The sequence below is a fragment of the Mesoplodon mirus genome (genome assembly GCF_964341445.2).
Source record: "Mesoplodon mirus genome assembly, chromosome: 9".
Taxonomy (NCBI): domain Eukaryota; kingdom Metazoa; phylum Chordata; class Mammalia; order Artiodactyla; family Ziphiidae; genus Mesoplodon; species Mesoplodon mirus.
Window position 1 is genome coordinate 38,184,817 of NC_138985.1, and position 24,703 is coordinate 38,209,519.

Genomic DNA, 24,703 nt, shown 5'->3' on the forward strand with positions numbered 1-24,703 from the left:
TGATGATAATTGTGATAAACAATACAGGAATTGAGAGTTGATCTAGATCCAATTTTTTTTTTTTTTTTTTTTTTTTTTTTGCGGTGTACGGGCCTCTCACCGTTGTGGCCTCTCCTGCTGTGGAGCACAGGCTCCGGACGCGCAGGCTCAGTGGCCATGGCTCACGGGCCCAGCTGCTCCGCGGCATGTGGGATCCTCCCGGACTGGGGCACGAACCCATGTCCCCTGTATCGGCAGGCGGACTCTCAACGAATGTGCCACCAGGGAAGCCCTAGATCCAGATTTTTGTTTCCTATTTTGGATCATGAGTTGCTAGAAATTTCCTATTTTGGTCAGGTTGCTTTGAATGACTTCTCTCAATGTTGATTGCAGATTTCTAAATAATACTCTCATCTATGTTTACAGTATCTGCTTCCCTATTAACCTAAAATAATTTAAAGAAGAAGCAATTCATTACTATTTTGTACCACCAAAAAAAGGCACCATATTGTAGCATATAGAAAGTTTTACCTTAGCTCCCAAATTCATCATCTTTTGCTGAATATGAGACAGTATTAAAAGGAAGAATTGAACCCTACTTTATTGTATACCCTCAGCCACTTTATTAATGTAAGGCCAATAGTAAATCTTATATTTTTTTATTATTTATAAAAAAAATTAAATAGATGGTAAATGGTTAAAATAGTGTTCTCCATTTTATTTAATCTGCAATTTTTATTGGATTAACTTCTCCAGTAATAATGTTGGCTTATTTAATTTTATCTTTTCACTATAAATTAATTTTCTTAAAGGTTTTTTAAATATTTGGGTGTTAGATGTGCTCATACCTGCAATAATTATGTGTTTATCTTCACCTCTCATCAGTGGATCTCAAGATGCAGCAGCTATTTCTGACATCTGGCATCTCTACTAGACCCACATTTAAGACCAGATTTATATGCACCCCAACACTTTTGGATCTTGTATATTCTTTGGCTTTCAGGTCCCAGTATACAGTCATGAAAACTGGAAGAAAATTCATGGGAGAAGTGAAACTGGTCTCTAACCCCTTAACCTTTCCTGGAGAAGTGAATCTATATGAGAACACTGATATAATAAGTTATCATGGTATTACTCCTGAGAGACTAATTTCTAATGGTGTTCTTTTGAAAGGAATGCAAAATAACTAAATTTAAATTTGAGTGCTAGCTAAAAATAAATTGAATGTCTTGGATCTCAGCACTTAAAATGTCCCTCATGGGCTTTAAACCACTATCCACTATTATTGAGGGATGACTTCAAATTTAGAAGCCAGACACTTTTGTCATTAAAAAAACCTGTACTATAAAAATACTGCAAAGTTGCATCTAAACCGAAATATTATGGTGGGAATATAAAACCTTTTTTTTTGCCATCGAAGTTGCCTCTAGTCTCAATCTTGACTCTTTTCCTAAAACCAAAGACCACTCGCTTGATCATTATGGCTGATTTTCTTCTTCCTACAATCCAGAGACAGTTTGATCAGTGCTACAATCTCTAACATCATAGACTCTTTCTTACACAAACTATTCCTTAATATCTTCTAAGCCTAGCTCTGGATTAAATCTATCATCCATTCCTTGTACAACACTTCTCTCTGCTCCTGCTCCTATTGTCCAAAGAAATTGTGGAGAAATACAAAACTCTAAATCTCTGATTTTTTTTTCCTTCCAGCCATAGCAGATTAGTTTGATCTTTCCCCAAAACTTGAAAATCTGGACAATATGCAAAATAAAAAATGTATTTTTAATAGTATTGAAGTAGGAAAGACTTGAATGGTCATGATCCTACCGAGATGAAATGCCCTAAAATGTGAGTAATACATGCAATGCTGCATTTCCTCTGAAAAGGTCAATACTTTAACCATAGCACTACAGACATATTAAATCAAAGAATTCTTTATTATGGGGAGTGTTCCTGTGCATTACAAAAAGTTTTACAACATCGTTAGTCTCCACCCACTAGATGCAAGTAACACCGTGACAGCTGTGACAACCAAATATGTCTCTAGACACTGCCCGATGTCCCTGGATAGGGGAGACAAGATTTCCCCCAGTTGAGAACCACTGCCATAGAGCATTCAGTGAATCAAGAGAAGCATTTGTGAACCCTGGACAGAACATTTGGTAGTTTTTAAGGGCTGGGGCACAAACTTTGCTATTCAGGGCATTCAAAATGAGCTCTCAGGTTAAACTCCTAAGAGCTACCACCTAGCAGTACGAGTGAGCCAGAAATAGTTAAGTCCTGATTTTTAAAGTATTTTCCTAGGTTTAAGGGTAATTTTTCCTATTTTTCTTGTGTCAACTGTATTTTCAGTTATTCATTTTTCTATCAGAACTTGCTTTTCTGAAAGAAAGAGAGGGAAGGAGCGGAGCGAGGGAGAGAAGGAGAGGGGGAGAGAGGGAGAGAAGGGAGGGAGAAAGAAAGGGGGAGTGTGGAAAGAGAACAAACATAGGGGTTAAACTTCATGTATGATGAAAAGGTACACATTTCTTCTGGTTTTAGTTTGGGGTGTGTATGTATGTTTTTCCATGTCCAAGGTTTTTTTTATGGAATCAAATTTGTTCATCTTTTACCACTTCTGAATTTTGAGACATATTACTTAGGCTTCCCAATTCTGACATAAGATAACTAATACATATTAAGCACTTGCATGGTTTCTTTTAAAATATTTATATATCTGATCGACTTGGAGTTTATCCTAGTGAAAGGTATGAAATACAGGTTCAATTTTAGGGGTTTTTTTTTAATGACTATCAAACTGTCTTCAAAATATTAATCAAAAACCCTTTTATCCCTGTGAGTTAATTTATCACATACTATACTTCCATAGGTACTTGGGTCCAGTTTTACTTTGGTGCCAGTGGTCTGACTGATTATTCATGTACACACAACACATTGCTTTTATGAGAGAAGCGGTTTCTTTTTCTTTATTTTAATATCTAGTAGGGCCAATCTTCCTCTACCTTGTTGATCTTTTTTAGGGTCTTCCTGTCTATCCATGTTTGTTATTCTTTTCCATATGACATTCCTAATAAACCTGTTTACATATAGTGAAAATCTACAGTAATTTTATTGGGACCATGGTAAGTTTATATTTTACCTAGTGTAGATCAATGTCTTTACAATGTTTGTTTGTTATAGTAAAAAATTGTGCTTCCTTCCATCTTTTTAAGACAACTTTTGTGTCTTTCTGAAGAATTTAAATATTTTCCTTCTGTAGGTTTTGTACCTTTAATCTTAGGTATCATCTTTTACTGTTTTTTTTTAAAACAAGATCTTCTCTGGGATTATTGTTTGAACAGCTGAAGGGTTTTGAATTTCCTAACTTTTAATACTCTGATACTGAAATCTTTGTATTGGTTTTTACTCTTTTTAAACTTCCTCTTGAATTTTCCATACATACTATCATAAAAAGCAGGAAATTAAGCATGTTTCTTCTTTTCCAATTCTTATTGTTTTGAATAATAACTCTAATTCAACCTTATATCAGTATAGATAGAAGGATAGTGGCCCTTTTCCTTATTTTGGTGTTATTGATCTATTGTTTCCTAGTATGTCGGAGGCGTATAAATTTTATCATGGTTAGAAAGTCACCATAATTTATTTTATTGGTGTTTTGTTAACAAATAGTGGACTTTTGGAAAGTTTTTGTGTGTAGAGTATAAATTATATTAATGGATTATACTGTATTGAATCATCTTTGAATTTCTAGAATAAATCCTACTGATTATGATACAGTTTTTAATGTGCTTTTAGATTCTTCTGATATTATTTTATTCATGATTCAGCAAGACCAGTCTGTACTTTTCTTTTTTTTATTACATATCTCTTATTACATTGTGTCTCCAACATCCTTATAAAACGAATTGATGGCCTTGACTGGGTATAGCATTAATATCTTCATTCATAAAAATGCTCTGAAGGTTTTCTTGTCCTCCTTTATCTCTGTAACAATTTGTGGCATTAGAAATACTTGCTTTTGCATGTGTGGTAGATTTTTCAGTGAAATTCAGTCTAGGTCTTTGTCTGCTTTTTTTTGTCATACTTTTTAGAAATCTGAAAGTAAAAAAAACAATGGGTATATATTAATGTTTTCCTGATGCATTATTGATACATTTTTTTATCACAGAGGCTGAAAAATAACATTTTTTGAAATGGAGCTTTTTCACTTCTACCACTGTCTCAGCCAGAAAGACCATTTTTTTAAGATGGTATCTCTTCATTATTGTATTCTTCATCAGGTGATGATGAATAGATAAGTTGTCTTGTTGATAGCTTATAGAACTTTAAAGCAGAAAGAGTGAAAAACACTTTTTATTAACTGAGATTGTTAACTCAGATCTTTTAAATGTCAGTTATTTTTTTTCCTCTGCTTCTGATATCTGAAAGAAAAGTGTAATGAATAATTACCAATCTGATAACTATTATGTATTTTGTCTATTAATTCACTAAAACAAACTCAGTGATAGAATTGTCATATTGTTATGCACATATTTGAATGTTGATATTTTAATTTTTAAAAAACTTTCAGTGTTAGGAATTTTCCTTCCCCACCTAACTCAATTGGAAAATTCTCTTCCCCATGACAACCTGAGACCTGATGTGCTCATGGAATTCTAAATCCTTTTCCTGGAATATTTTTATGCACAGCATCCAAAAACTTCTTGTGTATTTTTTCTTCGCTCAGGGCATACTTCTGACTGACACATACCACCTGCTCAAAGCAAAAATTCTTTGTAATTTCTGAGTTACTCAAGGTCAAAAGCGCATCTCAAAATCAGAGAATATAGTATTTTCAAATTTATATGAATAATGCTCAGTACCCTACCAGACTATGAAATCCAACATCATTTTAAAGCACTATGTATATTATTGATTGTAACGTGAATAGAAAGCATTCATTTTTTACATTAATTATCAACGTCAGGGTAGGAATATTGATAGGCCTGAGTAATTAAAATAGTTTAGATTATTTCTTTCAGGATTTTTGAATGTCTTATGCAAGATTCAAGAATCAGCTTAGAGAAAATTGTGTGGTGTTTGAGCCCCAAATTTGCTCTTTATCCCCCTTTTTATATATTTTCTATTTATTCAGCAAATATTTAAAAAGCATATGATATCCTTTACTTGAAAATGTACATATTTATATCTGTGTTATTTATGATGTCTTTCTTTATATTGTTGTGGACTTAATGTCCATGAAATAATCAATTCTGGTTCAATTCTAACCTACTTAACAAGGTAGCATACTAAAAATGGTTTAGTGAGTTTAGCTCTTTTCACTTTGCTGTTAGAAGCCTAAGTGAAAACAAAGATCAATCTGAAAATAGGTGTCAAGATACTCAAAATTCTATAAACTGTGACATAGTAATTCTCATCATATAACTCTACCTTAAGAAAGCAGAAACTCAGCTAGTGACTTAAGTGTAAAGAAGTTCAACATTATTTAATGTAAAATTGGGAATAAACTACTTATCCAATAATAAGGGCCTAGGTTAATACTATATTTCTGAATTCTTGTGCTATATATTCAGTTGTGCAAAGATCAGCAAAGCAGATGATCCCTATTAGCACCTGTCAGTCAAGACTTTAAAACAGTAAGCAAAAGCTTGCAAACTCAAAGTAACGCCTCAACTAAATGCACTGCCCCAACCCTGATAACTAAGTTCCAGCTACATTGATGTGCTTTATGTTCCTTGAACATGCTGCACTTATTACTACCTCAGAGCCGTTGTACTCCAGTTACTATCACATTATCCATTTTCATCATCTTTATTACTGTTACCACTATTAGAAATCATCAGATTGATACATTTCTTTTTTTTTTACACTTAAGTATAGTTTTAGTTGCAGGTGTACAGCAGAGTGATTCAGTTATACATACATATGTATCTTTTTGTTCAGATTCTTTTCCTTTACAGGTTATTACAAGATATTGAGTAGAGTTCCCTGTGCCGTACAGTAGGTCCTTGTTGTCTATTTTATATATAGTCAATCCCAAACTCCTAATTTCCACTTCCCACCCCTCAACTTTTTCCCCCTGGTAACTATAAGTTTGTTTCTAAATCAGTTCATTTGTACCTTTTTGTTTTTTGATTCCACGTGTAAGCAATATCATGATATTTGTCTTTCTCTGACTTACTTCACTTAGTATGATAATCTCCAGATCCATCCATATTGCTGCAGATGGCCTTATTTCGTTCCCTTTTATGGCTGAGGAATATTCCATTGTATATATATACCACATCTTCTTTATCCATTCCTCTGTCGATGGACATTTCGGTTGCTTCCATGCCTTGGCTATTGTAAATAGTGCTGCCGTGAACACTGGGGTGCATGTGTCTTTTTGAAATATGGGTTTCTCCACATATATATGCCCAGGAGTGTAATTGCTGGATCATATGGTAGTTCTATATTTAGTTTTTTAAGGAACGTCCATACTGCTCTACAAAGGGGCTATACCGATTTACATTCCCGCCAATAGTGTAGGACGGTTCCCTCTTCTCCACACCCTCTCCATCATTTATATTTATTTACTTTTCATTATCTGTGTTTTTCTACTGGACTGTAAGCTGCTCAGGCATGAGAGTCTGGCCTATTCTCTTCAGTACTGCATGTTAGCATAAACATATTTGTTGATACATTAAAGGCACTCAAGTGTTTAACAAATAAATGAGTGAATAAAAAGTTAGTAATAGGATATCACGAAACTTAAAAAGCACTTGTGATGTTTCAGAAAAAAGCTTAAGAAAATAATGAGTGTCAGCAAAATTGTATTTACCTCATATATATGAGCAGAGGGAAATGAACACGTTAATATGTTAAGGTTGATAACTCAGAGAAATATTAAAAATAAGAATGTTGCTTTTTTATTTGCTAATTTTTTTATAATGGGTATTATTACTTTTTGAATCGAAAAGTAAACACAATATCTGAAGCAAACAGTAATATGATAGGAAAATCATATGAATGGAGACATTTCTCCCTTTTAACTACTTAATGCCTCCCCCTTGAATATACTACTGGAACACTTACAAATTTTAGGAGAAAGAAAATAACATACACATAACATGGAAACCAAGATGTTCACAGATGCTAAGAAGATGTATCTCTCTATAAAAATCATAAAGATTATCAAATGTTTGGTAAAGGATTTGATGTTCAAATATGTTGCAACCAATGTTGACGGGAATGTTGTATGAGCATAAAAAGTTTATTTCATTTTAAGATGTATAAGGCAGAAATTGTTTATATCCCTTTATGAATGAGAAATTCTGTAATTTCATTACAGAATATCAAGAATCATTACATATCTCTTATGCCATTATGTCCCTAATATCCTTGTAAATGAAATGACAATTGGATGTAATTTTCTTGACATGATTGGTTGTAACATTAAGTGGGTCAGAGATCTAGGAATAAATCACAATTATCTCTTCTCCTCTCCCAGAGATCTAGCCACTTAAATATGTTTTTTAATCATATTGTAAATAGAATTCTGACAAATACCAAAATTTTCCTAAACAATTTTGCCTAAAATTGACCAACTGCCTTTTTTGAATGGATTATATACATAATCAATAGTTTCCCTAAGTGATATCATCCACAAATTTATTCAAATTATGCAGCAATCTAATATTACATTGACAGAGCAGTTATGGGCTTACTAAATGATTAGTCCCACTGTAATTTTCAGAAAAAATAAGTGCACTCTATTTCAGCTTAGAAATATAATTACACTCTTGCTGTGCTCGACTAAGTGTCATCAGAGAGACTACAGAATAAGGTACATTAGCAATGACATTACTTTGTTAGCTGAATTTTTTCTTATAAAATTATTTGATACTGAAGAGGGTATTTTTACAGTCAATTAAAACTTACATATTTAAGGAACGTTATCTGTTTAATCACCTGAGAGTTACTGGGTTATCTTCACAGTTCTTTTGACATAAATGAAAAAAATGCAGGAAATGTTTCATTGAGGAAAGTAAAATTAATTATTTAATATAATAATTCCAAAGTCTCTTTTGATGGAAATGACAATCTCCAAAATATTTTAAGAATTAAAGAGAGGAATGGTTTGAGGCTGTCATTAATTACCTTAGTTTTCTTTAATAAAGAACTCCAATTTTGTTCAAATCAGCAATAGGCTCAAGTCAAATAACTGGGACTTTCTTTGGAAAGTTAGGAATCATTGGGAATGAATGCATCCAAGTATGAATTAAGACATGATTAAAGTGAACTAAACAAGGAGGAATATTTTCTCATGTGAATGAGGTGATATACAATGTGTTCAGCAGGGTGTAAGCAGCAAGTGACCAGTGAATATTTTCCAGTGTGTCATAGTTCACCTTTATCTTGCCCTTAACTGAAATGAATTCTTTTAAATTTAATTATATCCATTTTTCTTAAACCTTCATTTTTTTCAGCTTTACTGAAATATTCACGTATAGCATATGTAAGTTTATGGTATACAAAGTGACAATTTGATACAAGTATATATTGCAAAATGATTACCACAATAATGTTAGTTGATACCTCCGTTCCCTCATGTCCTTCCCATTGATGGTGGGGGGAGGAGAGAGTGAGAACATTTAACCCTCTTAATAACTTCAAATATATATAATGCAGTTTTGTTAATTATAGTCACCATGCTGTACATTAGACTCCCAGACCTTATTGATTTTATAGCAGGGAATTTGTATACTCTGAGCAAATTCTCCCCATTTTCCCCACTTCCAGCCCATGGCAATCACTGTTCTACTGCCTATGAGATTGACTTTTATTTTTAGATTCCTCATATAAATGAGAACATAGAGTATGTGTCTTTCACTGTCTGGGACTTATTTCACTTAACATAGTGCCCTCAAGGTCCATCCATGTTGTCACAAAAGGCATGACTGCTTTCTCGTGGCTGAATAATATTCCATGATTACCACTGTAGTTACAATTAGTACCTCTATTATTTTACAATATTATCATTTCTTTTTAGTGGTTGGAATAATTAAATTCTGGCCTTTTAGCAAGTTTAATGTTTATAATCTAATGTCATTGTCTATATTCAGTATATGCATTTAGATCCCTAGGGCTTTTACTCGTCAACGTCTATCCTATCCCTCCAATCCCTGTCCCCTGGTAACCACCATTTTATCGCTGTTTCCGTAAGTTGACTTTTTTATATTCCATATATGAGTGATATCATGCAGTTTTAGCCTTTATCTGACTTCTCTTACTTAGCATAATGCCCTCAAGGTCCATTCATGCTGTTACAAAGGGCACAATGTTATACAGGCCTTTCACACCTTGGCTAAAGTTATTCCTCAATAATTTTTTATGCTTTTGTAAATATAATTGTGTTCTTTATTTTTTGGATAGTTCATTGTTAGTAATATAGAAACACAACGGATTTTTATGTTGATTTTTGTATACTACAAATTACTTAATTTGGTGATTAGTTCTAACAGATTTTTGGTAGAGTCTTTAGCGTTTTCCATACATAAAATCATGTTATCTGCCAAGAGACAGTTTTACTTCTTCCTTTCCAGTGTGGACGCATTACATCTTCCTTTCCAGTTTGGATGTTTTTTTTGTTTTGTTTTTCTCTAATTGCTCTGATGGGACTTCCAGTACTCTGTTAAATAGGCGTAGAGAGTGAGCACTGTAGTCTTGTTCCTGGTCCTACAGGAAAAGTTTTTAGTCTTACACGACTGAGCATGTTTGCTGTGAGTTTTCCATATATGGCCTTTAGTATGCTGAGGCACAGTCCTTCTATACCCATTTTGTTTAGTGTTTTTATCATGAAAGGATGTAGACTTCTGTCGAATGTTTTTCTGCATTTATTGAAATGATCTTATGATTAATGTGGAGTATTACATTTAATGATTTGCATATATTGATCCACCCTTGCATCCCAGGGAAGATCCACTTGATCGTGGTGTATGATTCTTTTAATGTACTGTTGAACTCGATTTGCTAGTATTGTTGAGAATTTTTGCATCTATATTCACCTATAGGGATATTGGCCTATAGTCTTCCTTTCTTGAAGTATCCTAGTCTGACTTTGGTATCAGGGTAATGTTGGCCTCATAAAATGAGTTTGGGAGTGTTCCCTCCTCTAATATTTTAAGAGGAGATTGAGAAGTATTGGCATTAATTCTTCTTTAAATGTTTGGTAAAATTCACCAGGGAAACAATATGGTTGGGAAGTTGTTGATTACCGTTTAAATCCTTCCATTCAATATTGTTCTCTTCAGATTTTCTATTTCTTCATGATTCAGCCTTGGTAAGTTGTATGTTTCTGGGAATTTATTTATTTAGGTTATTCAATTTGTTGGCCTTTAATTGTTCACAGTAGTAGTATATGGTCCTTGTTTTTCTGTGTTATTAATTGCAATGTTTTTCGTTTCTGATTTGGGTCTTCCCTTACTTTCTCAGTTTGTCCAACTAAGCATTTGTCAACTTTTTTCTTTTATCTTAAAAAAAACTAGCTTTTAGTTTCATTGATGTTTTCTATTGTCTTTTTTAGTCTCTATTTCATTTATTTCTGCCCTATTTTTGTCGTGCCTTTACTTTTACTGACTTTAACTTCTAATTGTGCACTTTGGTTGTTTTATCTAGTTCCTTGCGGTGTAAATTTAGGTTGTTTGAGATCTTTCTGTTTTCTAATGAATGAATTAACCTCCCTCTTAAACTGCTTTTATTTGTTTGATAGTTTGATATGTTGTGTTTCCATTTTACTTTGTTTCGTGATTTGGACTTCTTTTATTTCTTTTTTGACCCATTGATTGTTCAGAAGCCTGTTGTTTAATTTCCACACATTTGTGAATTTTCTTATTTTCTTCCTATTACTGAATTTTTTTGTTTGATACAATTTTGTTTGGATAAGATACTTGGTATTATTGTAATACATTTGCTAAAATTGTTTTGTGACTTATGATACATACTGAAGAATATTCTGTGTGTTCTTGAAAAGAATGTATATTCTGCTGTTGGGGTAGAATTTTCTGTATGTGTCTGTTAGGTCCATTTCATGTAGGATATAGGACCATTTCATGTAGGGTATAGGACAAGTCCAGTGTTTGTTTCCTTAGTGATTTTCTTTTAAGTATAGTTATTTTACAATATTACATTAGTTTCATGTGGAAAACATAATAAAGTATTTTATAGATTATATTCCAATTTAAATCACTGCAAAATAGTAGCTGTATTTCCCTGTGCTGTATATCTTGTTGCATATTTATTTTATACATAGCATTTGTATCTCTTAATCACCTACCCCTATTTTGCCCCTCCCTCTCCACACTAGTAACCACTAGTTTCTTCTCTAATATCTTTAAGTCTCTTTCTGTATTCGTTCCTTCATTTTTTTTTAAGTTTCCACATATAAGTGATAACATATGGTCTTTGTCTTTCTGTGACATATTTCACTAAGCATAATACACTCCAGGTCCATCTGTGTTATTGTAAATGGCAGAATTTCTTTCTTTTTTATGGCTGAGAAATATTCTACTCTGTGGGTATGTGTGGGTATGTGTGTGTACACACACCCACACACATCACCTCTTCTCTATGGAGTCATTTGTTGATGGACACTTAGGTTGCTCCCCTAGCTTGGCAATTGTAAGCAATGCTGCTATGAACATAGGGGTGTGTGTATCTTTTTGAGTAAGTGTTTTCATTTTCTTTGGGTACATACCCAGGGGTGGACTGCTGGATCATATGGTAGTTCTATTTTTAGTTTCTTGGGGACACTCCATACTATTTTCCATAGTGCGTGCAAAAACTTTAAATTCCGACCAACAGTGTACTAGAGTTCCCTTTTCTCCATATCCTCACCAGCATTGGTTTTTGGTAGACTGTTTGATGATAGCCACTTTGACAGGTGTGAGGTGATATCTGATGGTTTTGATTTGCATTTCTCTGATGATAAGCAGTGTTGAGCTTCTTTTCAAGTGCCTGATGGCCATCTGTATTTCTGCTGTGTAATTATGTCTATTCAGGTCTTCTGCCGATTTTTTTAAGCAGGTCTATTTGATATTGCGTTGTATGTGATGTTTATATATTTTGGATTTTAACACCTTATCATCGTATCATTTGCAAATATTTTCTCCCTTTCAGTAGGTTGTCTTTTCATTCTGTCAGTGGTTTCCTTTGCTGTGCAAAAGCTTTTAAGTAGGTCTCATTTCTTTTTGCTTTTGTTTCTTTTGTCTTAGGTAACTGAGGCAAAAAAATTACGTCAGAGAGTGTTCTGCCTATATTATCTGCTAGCAGTTTTATGTATTTCAGTCTTACATTTAGATCTTAAATCCATTTTGAGTTTATTTTTGTGTGTGGTGTGAGAAAATATTCTAAGTTCAGTCTTTTAGATGTAGCTATTCCATTTTCCCAGCACCACTAATTGAAGAGACTGTCCTTTGTGATATCTTTGTCTGGTTTTGGTATCAGAATGAGTTGAGAACTATGTTTCTTCCTCTGCCATTTTTGGAAATAGTTTCAGAATGGTAGGTGTTAACTCTTCTCTAATTGTTTGGTAGAATTCACCTGTGAAGCCTTCTGGTCCTGAACTTTTATTTGTTGGGAATTTTTTAATTACTGATTCAATTTCAGTACTGGTAATTGGCCTGTTCCTGTTTTCCATTTCTTCCTAGATCAGTCTTGGCAGATGGTACGTATCTAAGAATTTGTCCATTTCTTCCAGGTTGTCCATTTTATTGGCACAGAGTTGCTTGTAGTTGTCTCTTAGGATGCTTTGTATTTCTGCTGTGTCAGCTATAACTTCTTTTTCCTTTCTAATTTTATTGATTTGAGTCCTCTCCCATTTTTTCTTGATGAGTCTGGCTAGAGGTTTATCTTTTCAAAGAAGAGCCAGCTTTTACTTTCATTGATCTTTGCTATGGTTTTCTTTGTCTGTCTTTCATTTATTTCTGCTCTGATCTTTAGATTTCTTTCCTTCCACTAAGTTTGGGTTTTGTTTGTTCTTCCTTCTCTAGTTGCATTAGGTGTAAGGTTAGGTTGTTTATTTGAGATTTTTCTAGTTTCCTGCAGTATCGAAAACTGCCCCAGCTTCCCTAATTGTTGCCTCTATTTCTAACTTGAGAAAGCCAAATAGGCTTCTCCTGACTATTCACACAAGATGCCCCACCAAGTCGCCCACCTCTGTCTTCCCCATGCCAACAGTCTCTGATCAGGGCCTTCCAGTTTTCCACTCGAAAGCTTTTATACTTCTCTACCTGCCCTTGATTCTCTGCCAAATGCCAGTACTGGTGGCTTACTCCCTTGTTATAGCTCCTCCTCATCTGGGTAGTCTTTGCTTATTGCCATAGGAGTCATAAGGAAAATGCAAATTATCCTCACAAGGAGCTACTGTGCTACACACACTCAAATGATAAAGTTAAATGGCTGACAGTTCCAAGTGTTAGTGAGAAAGTAGAGCAGTGGTTCTCAACCGGAGATAATGCCAAATGTTCCCTCGGGGCAAAAATTTTCTGGAGACAGTTTTGGTTATCACAACTGGGGGATTGGGAGCTCTGCTACTGGAATCCAGTATGGATAGAGGCTAGGGATACTATTATAATAACGTCTCAAATGCATAGGAGGTTCTCCTAAAACACAGCATTGTTCAGCCCCAAATGGCAGTAGTGCTGCTGCCGAGCAAATGGAGCCCTCCGATATGTACACCGTATGATCCAGCAGTCCCACTTCTAAATATTTACCCAAGAGAAATGAAAGTGTTCATATGTTCACACAAAAGTTGTAGGGGACTATCCACAGAAGTATTATTTGCAACAATCAATAAACGAGAAACAACACAAGGATGAATGGATAAACAAGCTTTGGTATCCATAACATGGAATTCTACTCAGCAATGAAAAGGGACAAAATATCACTATATACGCAGCACAGTGAATATCAGAAACATCACGCCAAGTAAAAGGAGTCAACACAAAAGACTTTATAGTGTTTGAGCCCATTTATACGAAATTCTAGAAAAGGCAAAACTATAGTGACAGAAGTTAGATCAGTAGTTGCCTGGGACCAGGGTCAGGCAAGTGCATGGCATGCAAAAGGGGCAGAAACTTTAGAGCGTGATGGAATGATTCTATACCTTCATTGTGGTGATGGTTAAATACATATAATTACTAAACATCAAGGTTTACATCGAAAATGAGTGAAAATTATTCTATAAAATTTTATAAATAAATAAATATATATATATATTTGAAATTAAAACAAGGAACTAGGAAGTATCCATTTGGGAATGATTAATTCTGTCAAATGCTCCCAGAGAGGCAAATAAGGTAGGAATGGAAACAAGAGGAGGCCATCGATGACCTTACCATTTTTGAGAAGTCTGAATTAAATGAGGAAGGGAGAGAGAGATTGCATGACAAGAGAAACAAGCACAAAGGCTAAAGAGAGAATATTTCAGAAGAGATGAGTCTTAGTGAAGATGCAGAAGAGAAAGACTGAGGGGAAGGAATTAGGTTGAAAGCTTAACTGGGATGGTTGCCCTTGTTCAAGACCGTCATCCAGAGCAGAAAAACGGAAATTAAGGTATGGTTGTATATACATTCGTAGGTAGGTAGGGCAGGAAGCTCAGAGAGATGTTGGCTTTCTCAATTTTCTCAGTGAACTAGGAAGCAAGCAAGTTTGGTTACAGAGAAGGAGAATGGTGACCTTGAGAAGTGAAGTTTTGTAGCCAGAAGGGAGGAACTCAGTATGATCTATAGCTAATAAAGGCCAAGAAAAGGATTGGGCAGTGCTAATGGTATTGATGAACTTGCAGACCATGAACTGGTAGTGGTTTATGTTTACAAAGTTGACTGATACATTTAGAAAGTATAGCCTTGGATGTTAACTAGACTAATTGTGGTAAAAATTCCACAATATATACAACTATCTGCTGTACACTTGAAAGTACTGTTATGTTAATTACACTTTTAATTGAGGTATAGTCTTACAAATTTTATTAGAAGCCAGAAAGTTTAATTTCAGCATTGATCGCAGTTTTGCTTGAAAGGTGTGGCTGGAGGAAAGAGATACGAAGGTATCAAGAATTTTAGGGAGAGTGTTGTTTCAGATTGTGGGATCCAGGACCAGTAGGAGAGTGTGTTCAGGAAAGAACTATTTGTTAGGGTTACTTATCTGTTAGCAGTACAACCCCTGCTTCTGTAAAGCACATATATATGTGTGTGTATATATATATACACACACACACATGCGCGCATAATCTTAGGCTAAGACAATTTCAAAGAAACACCTTTTTAAGCATATGCTAAAGGAGGAGAATCCATAAAGATAGGGAACAGACAAAATTGGTTATTTTTTTCAAAGGCCATCTACCATTGGTAGTTTGGGTATGCTTTTTTATTTAAATTACCTGTTTTATATCTATATCTATATATCAGTTAGAAATGTTTCAAGGTTTATATCTAATCCTTAGCCTGATTTCAACAAAAGCTGTAAGTAAGAATTTGAGAATAATAGATCCCTTAGATGATCTTGTGATTTATGACATCTTATCCCTGTGACATAATGGTTAATACAATTCATTTAGTTTCAGAAGTATACATAATTCTGTCATGTTTGACATGAAAAGTATCTGAGAAGACTGGGAAAATATTTTCATACAGTTTTTGTAGTGTTTCTACATCTTAAAACAACAACAAAGAAAACAGTCTTTCAAACCAAGTCCTTACTGTTTCATGTTTATGCAAAATATAATAGTATACCTCACTTATTTTTAATTATATAAAAGTAAAGCAGTTTGTATATTGTGGTTTTCAATATATGTATATATTTTATATTTAAGATACCTAAAATATAAAAATACTGATGAGAATAAAGTTACAATTTTGAAATTCTCACATAACAAACCAGAAAAAGCCTCAGAAGACATATTTTTCATGTCTCAACCTTTAACCATTTCCACAGGCAATTCAAGCAATTCACAATTTACTTTGCACTTGACAATATGAAGCCTGTAAATGAGTGTGTCTGCAGGTATGCGTGCCTGCTTCACACAAAGGAGCCACATGGTAACAACAATTTACCATGCATAGAAACATATCCAGTAATTTATGGGGAATGAGAGCCTTTTTATATGATGTGTTTCTTTTCAGATGTTCTGTGATCCATGATACTGACACTTTCCAAGTAAAGCTCAAGGTCATTTACAAGAAAATATTGATTATTTTAGAAAATAAGTAGCTAGAAAAAAATCCTACATGTGTACAAGCTAGGTTAAGCACCACACTTTTGAAGGCAAGGGGAATGGCATTTGTCTGGATTGTAAAACCTAAGTTTAGATAAAGAATCTGGCAAGCAAGCTGAAAGGTAGAAGGCATAAAAGGAACACGGTATTAATACTTATCACTCCTTAGGTCCATGCGGTTCAATGACAGTTTCAAAGGGATGTGCTGATAAAGGATTCACCTATAGTTTGACACAGTGTGCTGTGATGCCAGTAAGCCTCTTGCGGAACAAAGAAAGCTAAGACACGTCTGAAGCCTGAACAGCTGAAGGACAGCTCTGAACCCAAGTGGCAGGTAGTGTTTCCCTCGGGCTTTTGTTACATATATAAGTATGATACATAACAATTCATATATATATAAATATCTCTACGAGACTATATCAACGTGCTGTGTTAATAACAAAGTAGTAACCGCAATTGCTGCCGTAGTCTCAGAAGGTTTTATGAGAGCGTCTAACAAAACCCTAAGTGTTCAAGAAAACAGCACTGTTTTCACTTTACTGCAGATCTTAAATTTGCCGGATCTTTCTAAACCGGTATCACTGAAAATGCCACTGTGTTATCAGCAATGGGAAAAATATGCCAGAAACTACAGAAGAATTTATTAACACTTTAAAATTCAGAGACAGTAAACTCCAGCTAAATATTAGATCGTCATCTTGAATATATATTATCGAGTAGGCAAAATATGCAAACGGTAGGTTAAAACTCATCGATATTTTACTCATTTTCTTTACCTGATGATCAGCTGCTTTAAATTCAGAATACTAACTGTCCTGTACACAGGCCTGAACCTGCATATGACAGAATAAAAGTTCTGAAAATAAGTCAAATGGAAAGTTCTATTCCCTTTATCTTTGTAGAAATTGAGTACTTTGTTTTATAATCCCTATGTTCAAATATGGAAATGTTAGTAGTTTTAAAGGGATGTAGGGTATTTAACTTGTTACCTTTGAAGATTTAAGTTGATTTCATTTATTTTTTAAAACAATGGTGTAATGTGCATAGGACTCTATAGAAGTGTGTGAGTATATCCATAGAAAAGATTCCTAGAGGTGGAGATTCTAACCAAACATATATATGCATTTTTAATTTTGTAGCTGTTGCTAAATGGTTTTCCAAACCAGTGGCACAAATGCATATTCTTACCACTAAAGCCTTAATGCCCTCTTAACCCATGTTCTGGGCCATACTGGGCATTACCAGAATGCTTCTTTTCAAACTAATAGGTGAAAAAAGTGACCCCTCAGTGTTGTTTTGTCTGTATTACCTCAGCTATGAATGACTTTTATCTAGATGATTATTACTTTTTATATTTCAGTATTTGTATTTCTTGTAGGGAGTAAATTTTATTTTTTCATACTGATATATAACATAACAATAGAAGGCATACAAATCACAAGTGTACAGTACAAATTATCACCAAGTAAATCTGACATAATAGAAGTTTACCATCATTTTAGAAGAGCCCCAGTTTTTCCTCTCTGCTGCTAACCTCTTCTCCAAAAGTAACCCCTATCCTGAAACATAACAATACAGATTTGCTTTGCTGGTTTTTGAACTGTTTATGTAAAGAATAACACAGCTGATATCTTTTTGTGTCACTGTTCTGTTTCTCAAAATTGTGTTTGTGAGATTTATTCTTGTTTTATGTTCCTTTTTAATTGCTGTATAGGATTTGTATAACTGTTACAGTGTATTAATCCATTGGCTACTGGACATTTGGAATGTTTTAAAAATTCTATTATGAATAATACCATTGTTAATAATTCCATACATTTCTGGGTTTTTTTAAATGTCATATATTTTCTGGTATAGTATATATGTGTAGTAATTACATATTTTCTTACTAATTTGTATGACTTCATTATATATGTTATTATCTTCCCCCACTGTAGGTCTTACATTTTTAATCTCTTAAGAACTTTTTTCATATAAATGCTTACTTATAAGTTATCAATCATTTCCTTTATTAAACCCAAGATTAAAACTTCTAACTATAAATTTTTCGTTGCACTGAGTTTGTGAACTTATTTTCTGCTCTTAGACTCCTGTTTTACTCTTTCTTTCATATTTAGATAACTCACCTAAACTTGATTTTTGAGTATGGGGAGAAAAGGGGTCAGATTTTATTTTTTTCATATATAGATATCCAAGTGACAGATAGCACACAACTTTTTAAACTGATCTTTCTCCACCTCTCTTCAATGCCCGCTTTTTTATATAAATCCAGTGTCTGTCTGTTTGTGGAGGACTACTTGGACACTCTATATTGGTCTTGCTGTATATCCTTGTACCAAAAGCACATTGTTTAAATACTGTACCACCTTAATAATTCTTGATACCTGTTAGAGTAAGTTCTTCCATTTCATCTTTCCCCTTCAAGATTGTATTTGCTCCTTTTGCCCCTTAAATTTCTTTCACACATTGATTATATAGAATGATACTGCTTAATTTCCAAATATAAAGAGATACTGTAGTTATCTTTTATTTCTACCTTAATTTCCATGGGACTAGAAATATAATCTGTGTGAATGATTATCTGTGTAATTTTTAGAATTTATTTCAGAATTCCCTTTTTGGCTTAGCATGTTGTATAAATATGCCAAATGCACTTGAAAAGAATGAGTGTTTGTTTTGCACTTTGGCAGGAGGGGGTGGAGTTTGGAGCCTATTCTATGTACTTAAGTTGATACATCTTTTTCTAAGTTTCTATATCCTTATTTTTGACTTCCTATTCAAATATTTAAAGAGGTATAATAAAATCTATGATTTTAGACTTGCCATTTTTTCCTTTTATTAATGTTAAATTTTGTATTATCTTCTGAGGATATGTTATTAGGGGCACAAAGACATTTATAATTGTTATATCTTCCTGGGAATTAACCCCTTTTAATCACTATGAAAGCGCTATACTCAATTTTCTGTTTAATATTAGTACAATGTATCTTTGTCCCAATCCTTTATTTCATATTTCATGTATTTTTGGATTTGAGTTGTAATTCCTAGAAAAATTGTAAAAAAAAAAAAATGCAGATGATTCCCTTCCCCATCCTCTCATAATGTTACTTTCATAAATGGCTATACTACCCAAGGCAATCTGCAGATTCAATGCAATCCCTATCAAATTACCAATGGCATTTTTTGCAGATCTGGAACAAAAAATCGTGAAATTTGTACAGACACACAAAAGACCCTGAATAGCCAAAGCAGTCTTGAGGGAAAAAAACAGAGCTGGAAGAATCAGGCTCCCTGACTTCACACTATACTACAAAGCTACAGTAATCAAGACTATATGGTACTGGCACAAAAACAGAAACATAGATCAGTGGAACAGAATAAAAAGCCCAGAAATAAACCCACACACCTATGGTCACCTAATCTTTAACGAAGGAGGCAAGACTATACAATAGAGAAAAGAAAGACAGTCTCTTCAATAAGTGGTGCTGGGAAAACTGGACAGCTACATGTAAAAGAATGAAATTGGAACATTCTCTAACACCATACACAAAAATAAACTCAAAATGGATTAAAGACCTAAATACTATAAAATTCTGACATAAATTGCAGCAATATTTGTTTGGATCCACCTCCTGTAGTAATGGAAATAAAAACAAAAATAAACAAATGGGACCAAATTAAACTTAACAGCTTTTGCACAACAAAGGAAACCATAAACTCCATGAAAAGACAACCCATAGAATGGAAGAAAACATTTGCCAATGATGAGACTGACAAGGGATTAATCTCCAAAATATACAAACAGCTCATGAAGCTCAATATTAAGAAAACAAACAACCCAATCAAAAAATAGGCAGAAGATCTAAAGAGACATTTCTCCAAAGAAGACATACAGATAGCCAATAGGCACATGAAAAGATGCGCATCATCACTAATTATTGGACAAATGCAAATCAAATCTAAATGAGGTATCCCCACACACAGGCCAGAATGGCCATCATCAAAAAGTCTACAGACAATAAATGCTAGAGGGTGTGTGGAGAAAAGGGAACCCTCCTACACTGTTGGTGGGAATGTAAATTTATACAGCCACTATGGAGGACAGTATGGAGGTTCCTTTCAAAACTAAAAATAGAACTATCATATGATTCAGCAATCGCACTCCTGGGCATCTCTCCAGAGAAAACCATACTTTGAAAACATACACCCCCATTTTCTTTGCAGCCCTATTTACTATTTACAATAGCGAAGATATGGAAGCAACCTAAGTGTCCATTGACAGATGTATGGATAAAGAAGGCATGGTACATATATACAATGGAATATTACTCAGCCATAAAAAAATCAAATAATGCCATTTGCAGCAACATGGATGGACTTAGAGATTATCATAGTAAGGGAAGTAAGGCAGAGAGAAACAAATATCATATATCACTTATACATGGAATCTAAAAATATGATACAAATGAACTTTACAAAATAGAAACAGTCTCACACACTTCAAGAACACACTTAAGGTTACCAAAGGGGAAAGGTGGAGGGGAGGGATAAATCAGGAGTTTGGTATTAACATACACACACTACTAAATATAAAATAGGTAATCAACAAGGATCTACTGTATAGCACAGGGAACTTTACTTAACACTCTGTAATAACCTATATGGGAAAAAATCTGAAAAAGAATGAATGTATGTATAACTAAATCACTTTCCTGTACACCTGAAACTAACACAACATTGTAAATCAAATATACTCCAATATAAAATAAAAATTAACAAAAAAAAGAAGTTTTGAGATACTTTGAAAATAGGACTTTAAGACCACTGTATTTCCAAATTCATCTTTATTTCCCAACTGTAGTCTTTTTGGAAACCAACCTAAAGCATGGGTAATAAATCAGACGCCCTCATCCTTAGAGGGTGTTGATCACCCGTTTTTTCCACTAATCCCAGTAAACTTGCCAAAAGATCTGCTCTGCCCATAGTTTCTCAGCCTCCTCTTAGACACAGGAAATATCTCAAAGGTCTATAGGGCACCAAATGCATTTTTCCCATTTTCGAATGGGACAAACGTATTTTTTTTTTTTTTCTTTTTGCGGTATGCGGGCCTCTCACTGTTGTGGCCTCTCCCGTTGCGGAGCACAGGCTCCGGACGCGCAGGCCCAGCGGCCATGGCTCACGGGCCCAGCCGCTCCGCGGCATATGGGATCCTCCCAGACCGGGGCACGAACCCGTATCCCCTGCATCGGCAGGCGGACTCAACCACTGCGCCACCAGGGAGGCCCGGGACAAACGTATTTTTAAAGAAATACCTGTACTTTAAAATACAGAGGAATTATATTCTGTTGTCCTACTTCTCAATAGTTGCTGCTATTTTTATATATCTTTACTTTTTTTTTCCCTAAACACTGGCCACTCATTCAAGTTTGAAATGAATAAGTTGCATATGCTCAAGTTAAGGCACTTGTTTTATTCTGTATAAAGTTCCAGACTCTCTATTTTGACACCATTTTTGAAAACAATCTTTGCCAAAAAATTTAATTTTTTCTGTTGCATCTCTATTTCTTATTAAATGTTAGTAATAGCACTTAATTTTGAAAAAGTCTCTCTACTCATTTTAAGCTCTTTTAAACCACTTTTGTTATCTTTTTTTTTTTTTTTTTTTTTTTTGCAGTATGCGGGCCTCTCACTGCGGAGCACAGGCTCCAGACGCGCAGGCTCAGCGGCCATGGCTCACGGGCCCAGCCGCTCTGCGGCATGTGGGATCTTCCCGGACCGGGGCACGAACCCGTGTCCCCTGCATCGGCAGGCGGACTCTCAACTACTGCGCCACCAGGGAAGCCCCCTATTATCCTTTTTGACCAAAGAGAATGCATGATTGAATTTAATAAGATATTCAAGATGGATTTAAAACTTGAAACAAATAGATAAAAGAGCTTTAACACAAAACAATTAAAGCAATACTAATGAGAGTGAGATGAAGTGAAATGCAAAAGGATCTGAAGGGAGTCTTTGAATGTGATATTAAAGCAACTGTTAAAAGCTGAAAACTGATACCTATTGATGATTCCTTAATAGACCAGTCCTAAAATAAGAGTAGTTCACAAGTTTACTTGAAAATAGATATATAACTAATTCTAGATTGCAAAGAAATAAACACGGATATAGATATCTATCAAATGCCTTTTGTGAGTAAATCATACATCAAAAATAGAGGTATATGTCTTTTCTCCAGCTGGTGGTTTAAATGTAGTCAGTCTGATTTCCATAAACTGCAGTCACAAATCAGTCTCATTGCATTATTGTAATTATGTCTTGTATAAGGCAGAAATTAGAGGTTTACATAAACATGCAATCAAATACATTTCAGGAATCAGGAAAATTTTAAAAGGCTGCTTTTCTTCTTATGTTTAAGATACTTAGAAATTATTTCTCTTCTCAGTCTCAATTTCTTTATGCATAAAATCAGATGCTAGTAATACCTCACATAGATATTATAAGGGTTATTTAAAATAGATTATGTGGAGTGCTTAATACATACACTGGCAATCTCTTTGTTATTGCTCAGCAAATGTTATTTGAATCTGAATATAAAATTGATCTAATGTCCAAACAATTTACATTCCATTTTCTTCTATCAGATACCATTTAAAATAAAATGTCAAGCTGTGCAACATATCTAAAATTGATTTTTTAAAATTTCATTACTATAAACATGAGTGTTCATGTCAGATTCTTATTGTTGTCTAAATAAACAGGAAGCAAAACTGGCAGCAAATGACAAATCATAACATAAAAGTAAGAAATGGTGCCCAAAGAAGATGTATGAGATGATCCATTAGATTGCAGAAAAATGTTAGAAATTCTGTTTATAATTTTAAATAATATGTTGAGGCTTTCTTTATGATGTAGATTAAAAGAACCAAACCCAAATATTAGGGATCCTCCCTCAGAGCCCAACCACAATTGTGATACACTTGCCACTACTGCTCATGGCTGAGTTTTGACCAAGGAACAGCACTGCGTGGCCCGTTGCCATTGTTTGCACCAAACATACAAGGACTCAGACATCAGAACAAATATACTCTGGGGAAAAAAAAAATCTGAAAATTCAAATGAAAAGTAAATGTAACAATACATTATTTAATACATAGCAGAGCATTTTTGTGTTTTTGATTTGTTTTTTGAAAAAACTATAGCCTGGTTTCCCAGTCCTTTGACTTTCCAGGTTAAAAACGAGTCGTCAAAGGAGATCACAAGTAATTAAATTTATATCATTAAAAGATTAGTCAAAATGAGTTAACGGTGTTATTTGGAAAGTCGTCTTTAATTTTTAAATGAATCTGGATTTTCCATAACTCAAGTGTTTTATGCTATACTTACTGTGTTTTACCAATATAGACTTCATATATCTTTTACTTAATATACAAAAATTCACAAAGAGCCTATAACATGCATTGGGACATATTTTTGTTCTTTAGGACCAAGTATGGGACATTTTAAAAAATATTTTTATTGGGGTATAGTTGATTTACAATGTTGTGTCAGTTTCAGGTGTACAGCAAAATGAATGGTATACATATACATATATCCACTCTTTTTTTAAGATTCTTTTCCCATATAGGCCATTACAGAGTATTGAGTAGAGTTCCCTGTGCTATACAGTAAGTTCTTGTTAGTTATTTATTTTATATGTAGTAGTGTGTATGTGTCAAATGTGGAACATTTAAAACATTTTTCCATATAGAGCCCCAATCTCTTTTAGTTAATCACACCTACCTACTGTGTGATTAACTAAAAGATAGAAATGAACTAAGAAAGAAAAAAATCTTGAACTCCTTTCTGTTTATTCTTTTATTATAGCTTAGTTTCTAAAAATTCTATTCAATCTCTATTTCCAAATATTCCTGATAAAATCCTCATTTAGTTAAAATTATACTGGAAAATAAGGCTTTAGACAGTGAGCTTCTTTATTTTTCAAAAATAAAATGTATTGTTATTATCAAAACTTGAACATATATTTTATTTTTTTAATTTTGAAATCATTTAGAGTAATAGGAAGTTGCAAAGATAGTATAGAAAGTTTCCGTATAATCTTCACCCTGCATCCCTTATTGGTTACATCTTTTTATGTAAACAGATTCCAAGGGTCACATACTGCATGATTCTATTTATATAATATTCTCCAAACAACAAAAGTATAGAGATGGAGAACACATTAGTGATTGCAAGAATTGAGAATGGTGGGTAGAAGGAGGTAGGTATGTCTATAAAGAGGTATTATGAGGGACATCATTGTGGTAATACAATAATTCTGTATCTAGATTGCAGTGGTGACTACATGTATTTACACATGTGATAAAGTTACTTGAAATTACACAGATACCTTACACTAATGTCAGTTCCTTGAGTTGGATATTATACTACAGACATTGAAAATGTAGCCAATAAGGGATAGCATGGCTCCTG

The 24,703-nt window shown here is 34.0% G+C and overlaps 1 protein-coding gene across 6 annotated transcripts in view; it reads left to right on the forward strand.

Moving 5' to 3' along the window:
- LOC309810705 (uncharacterized protein) overlaps window positions 1-24,703 on the forward strand; it is a 578,315-nt gene that overhangs the window by 490,094 nt on the left and 63,518 nt on the right. For 5 of the 6 annotated variants that reach the window (XR_014295045.1, XR_014295046.1, XM_082632911.1 and 2 more), the window contains one exon: window positions 16,404-18,092. Coding sequence is in view for 3 of the 6 variants with exons in the window: in XM_082632911.1 (XP_082489037.1) it covers window positions 16,404-16,516 (113 nt within the window). In the remaining 3 variants the exon portion in view is untranslated. Of the gene's footprint in view, window positions 1-16,403; window positions 18,093-24,703 lie in introns of those variants that run through there. The other variant, XR_014295044.1, reaches the window with a different exon arrangement.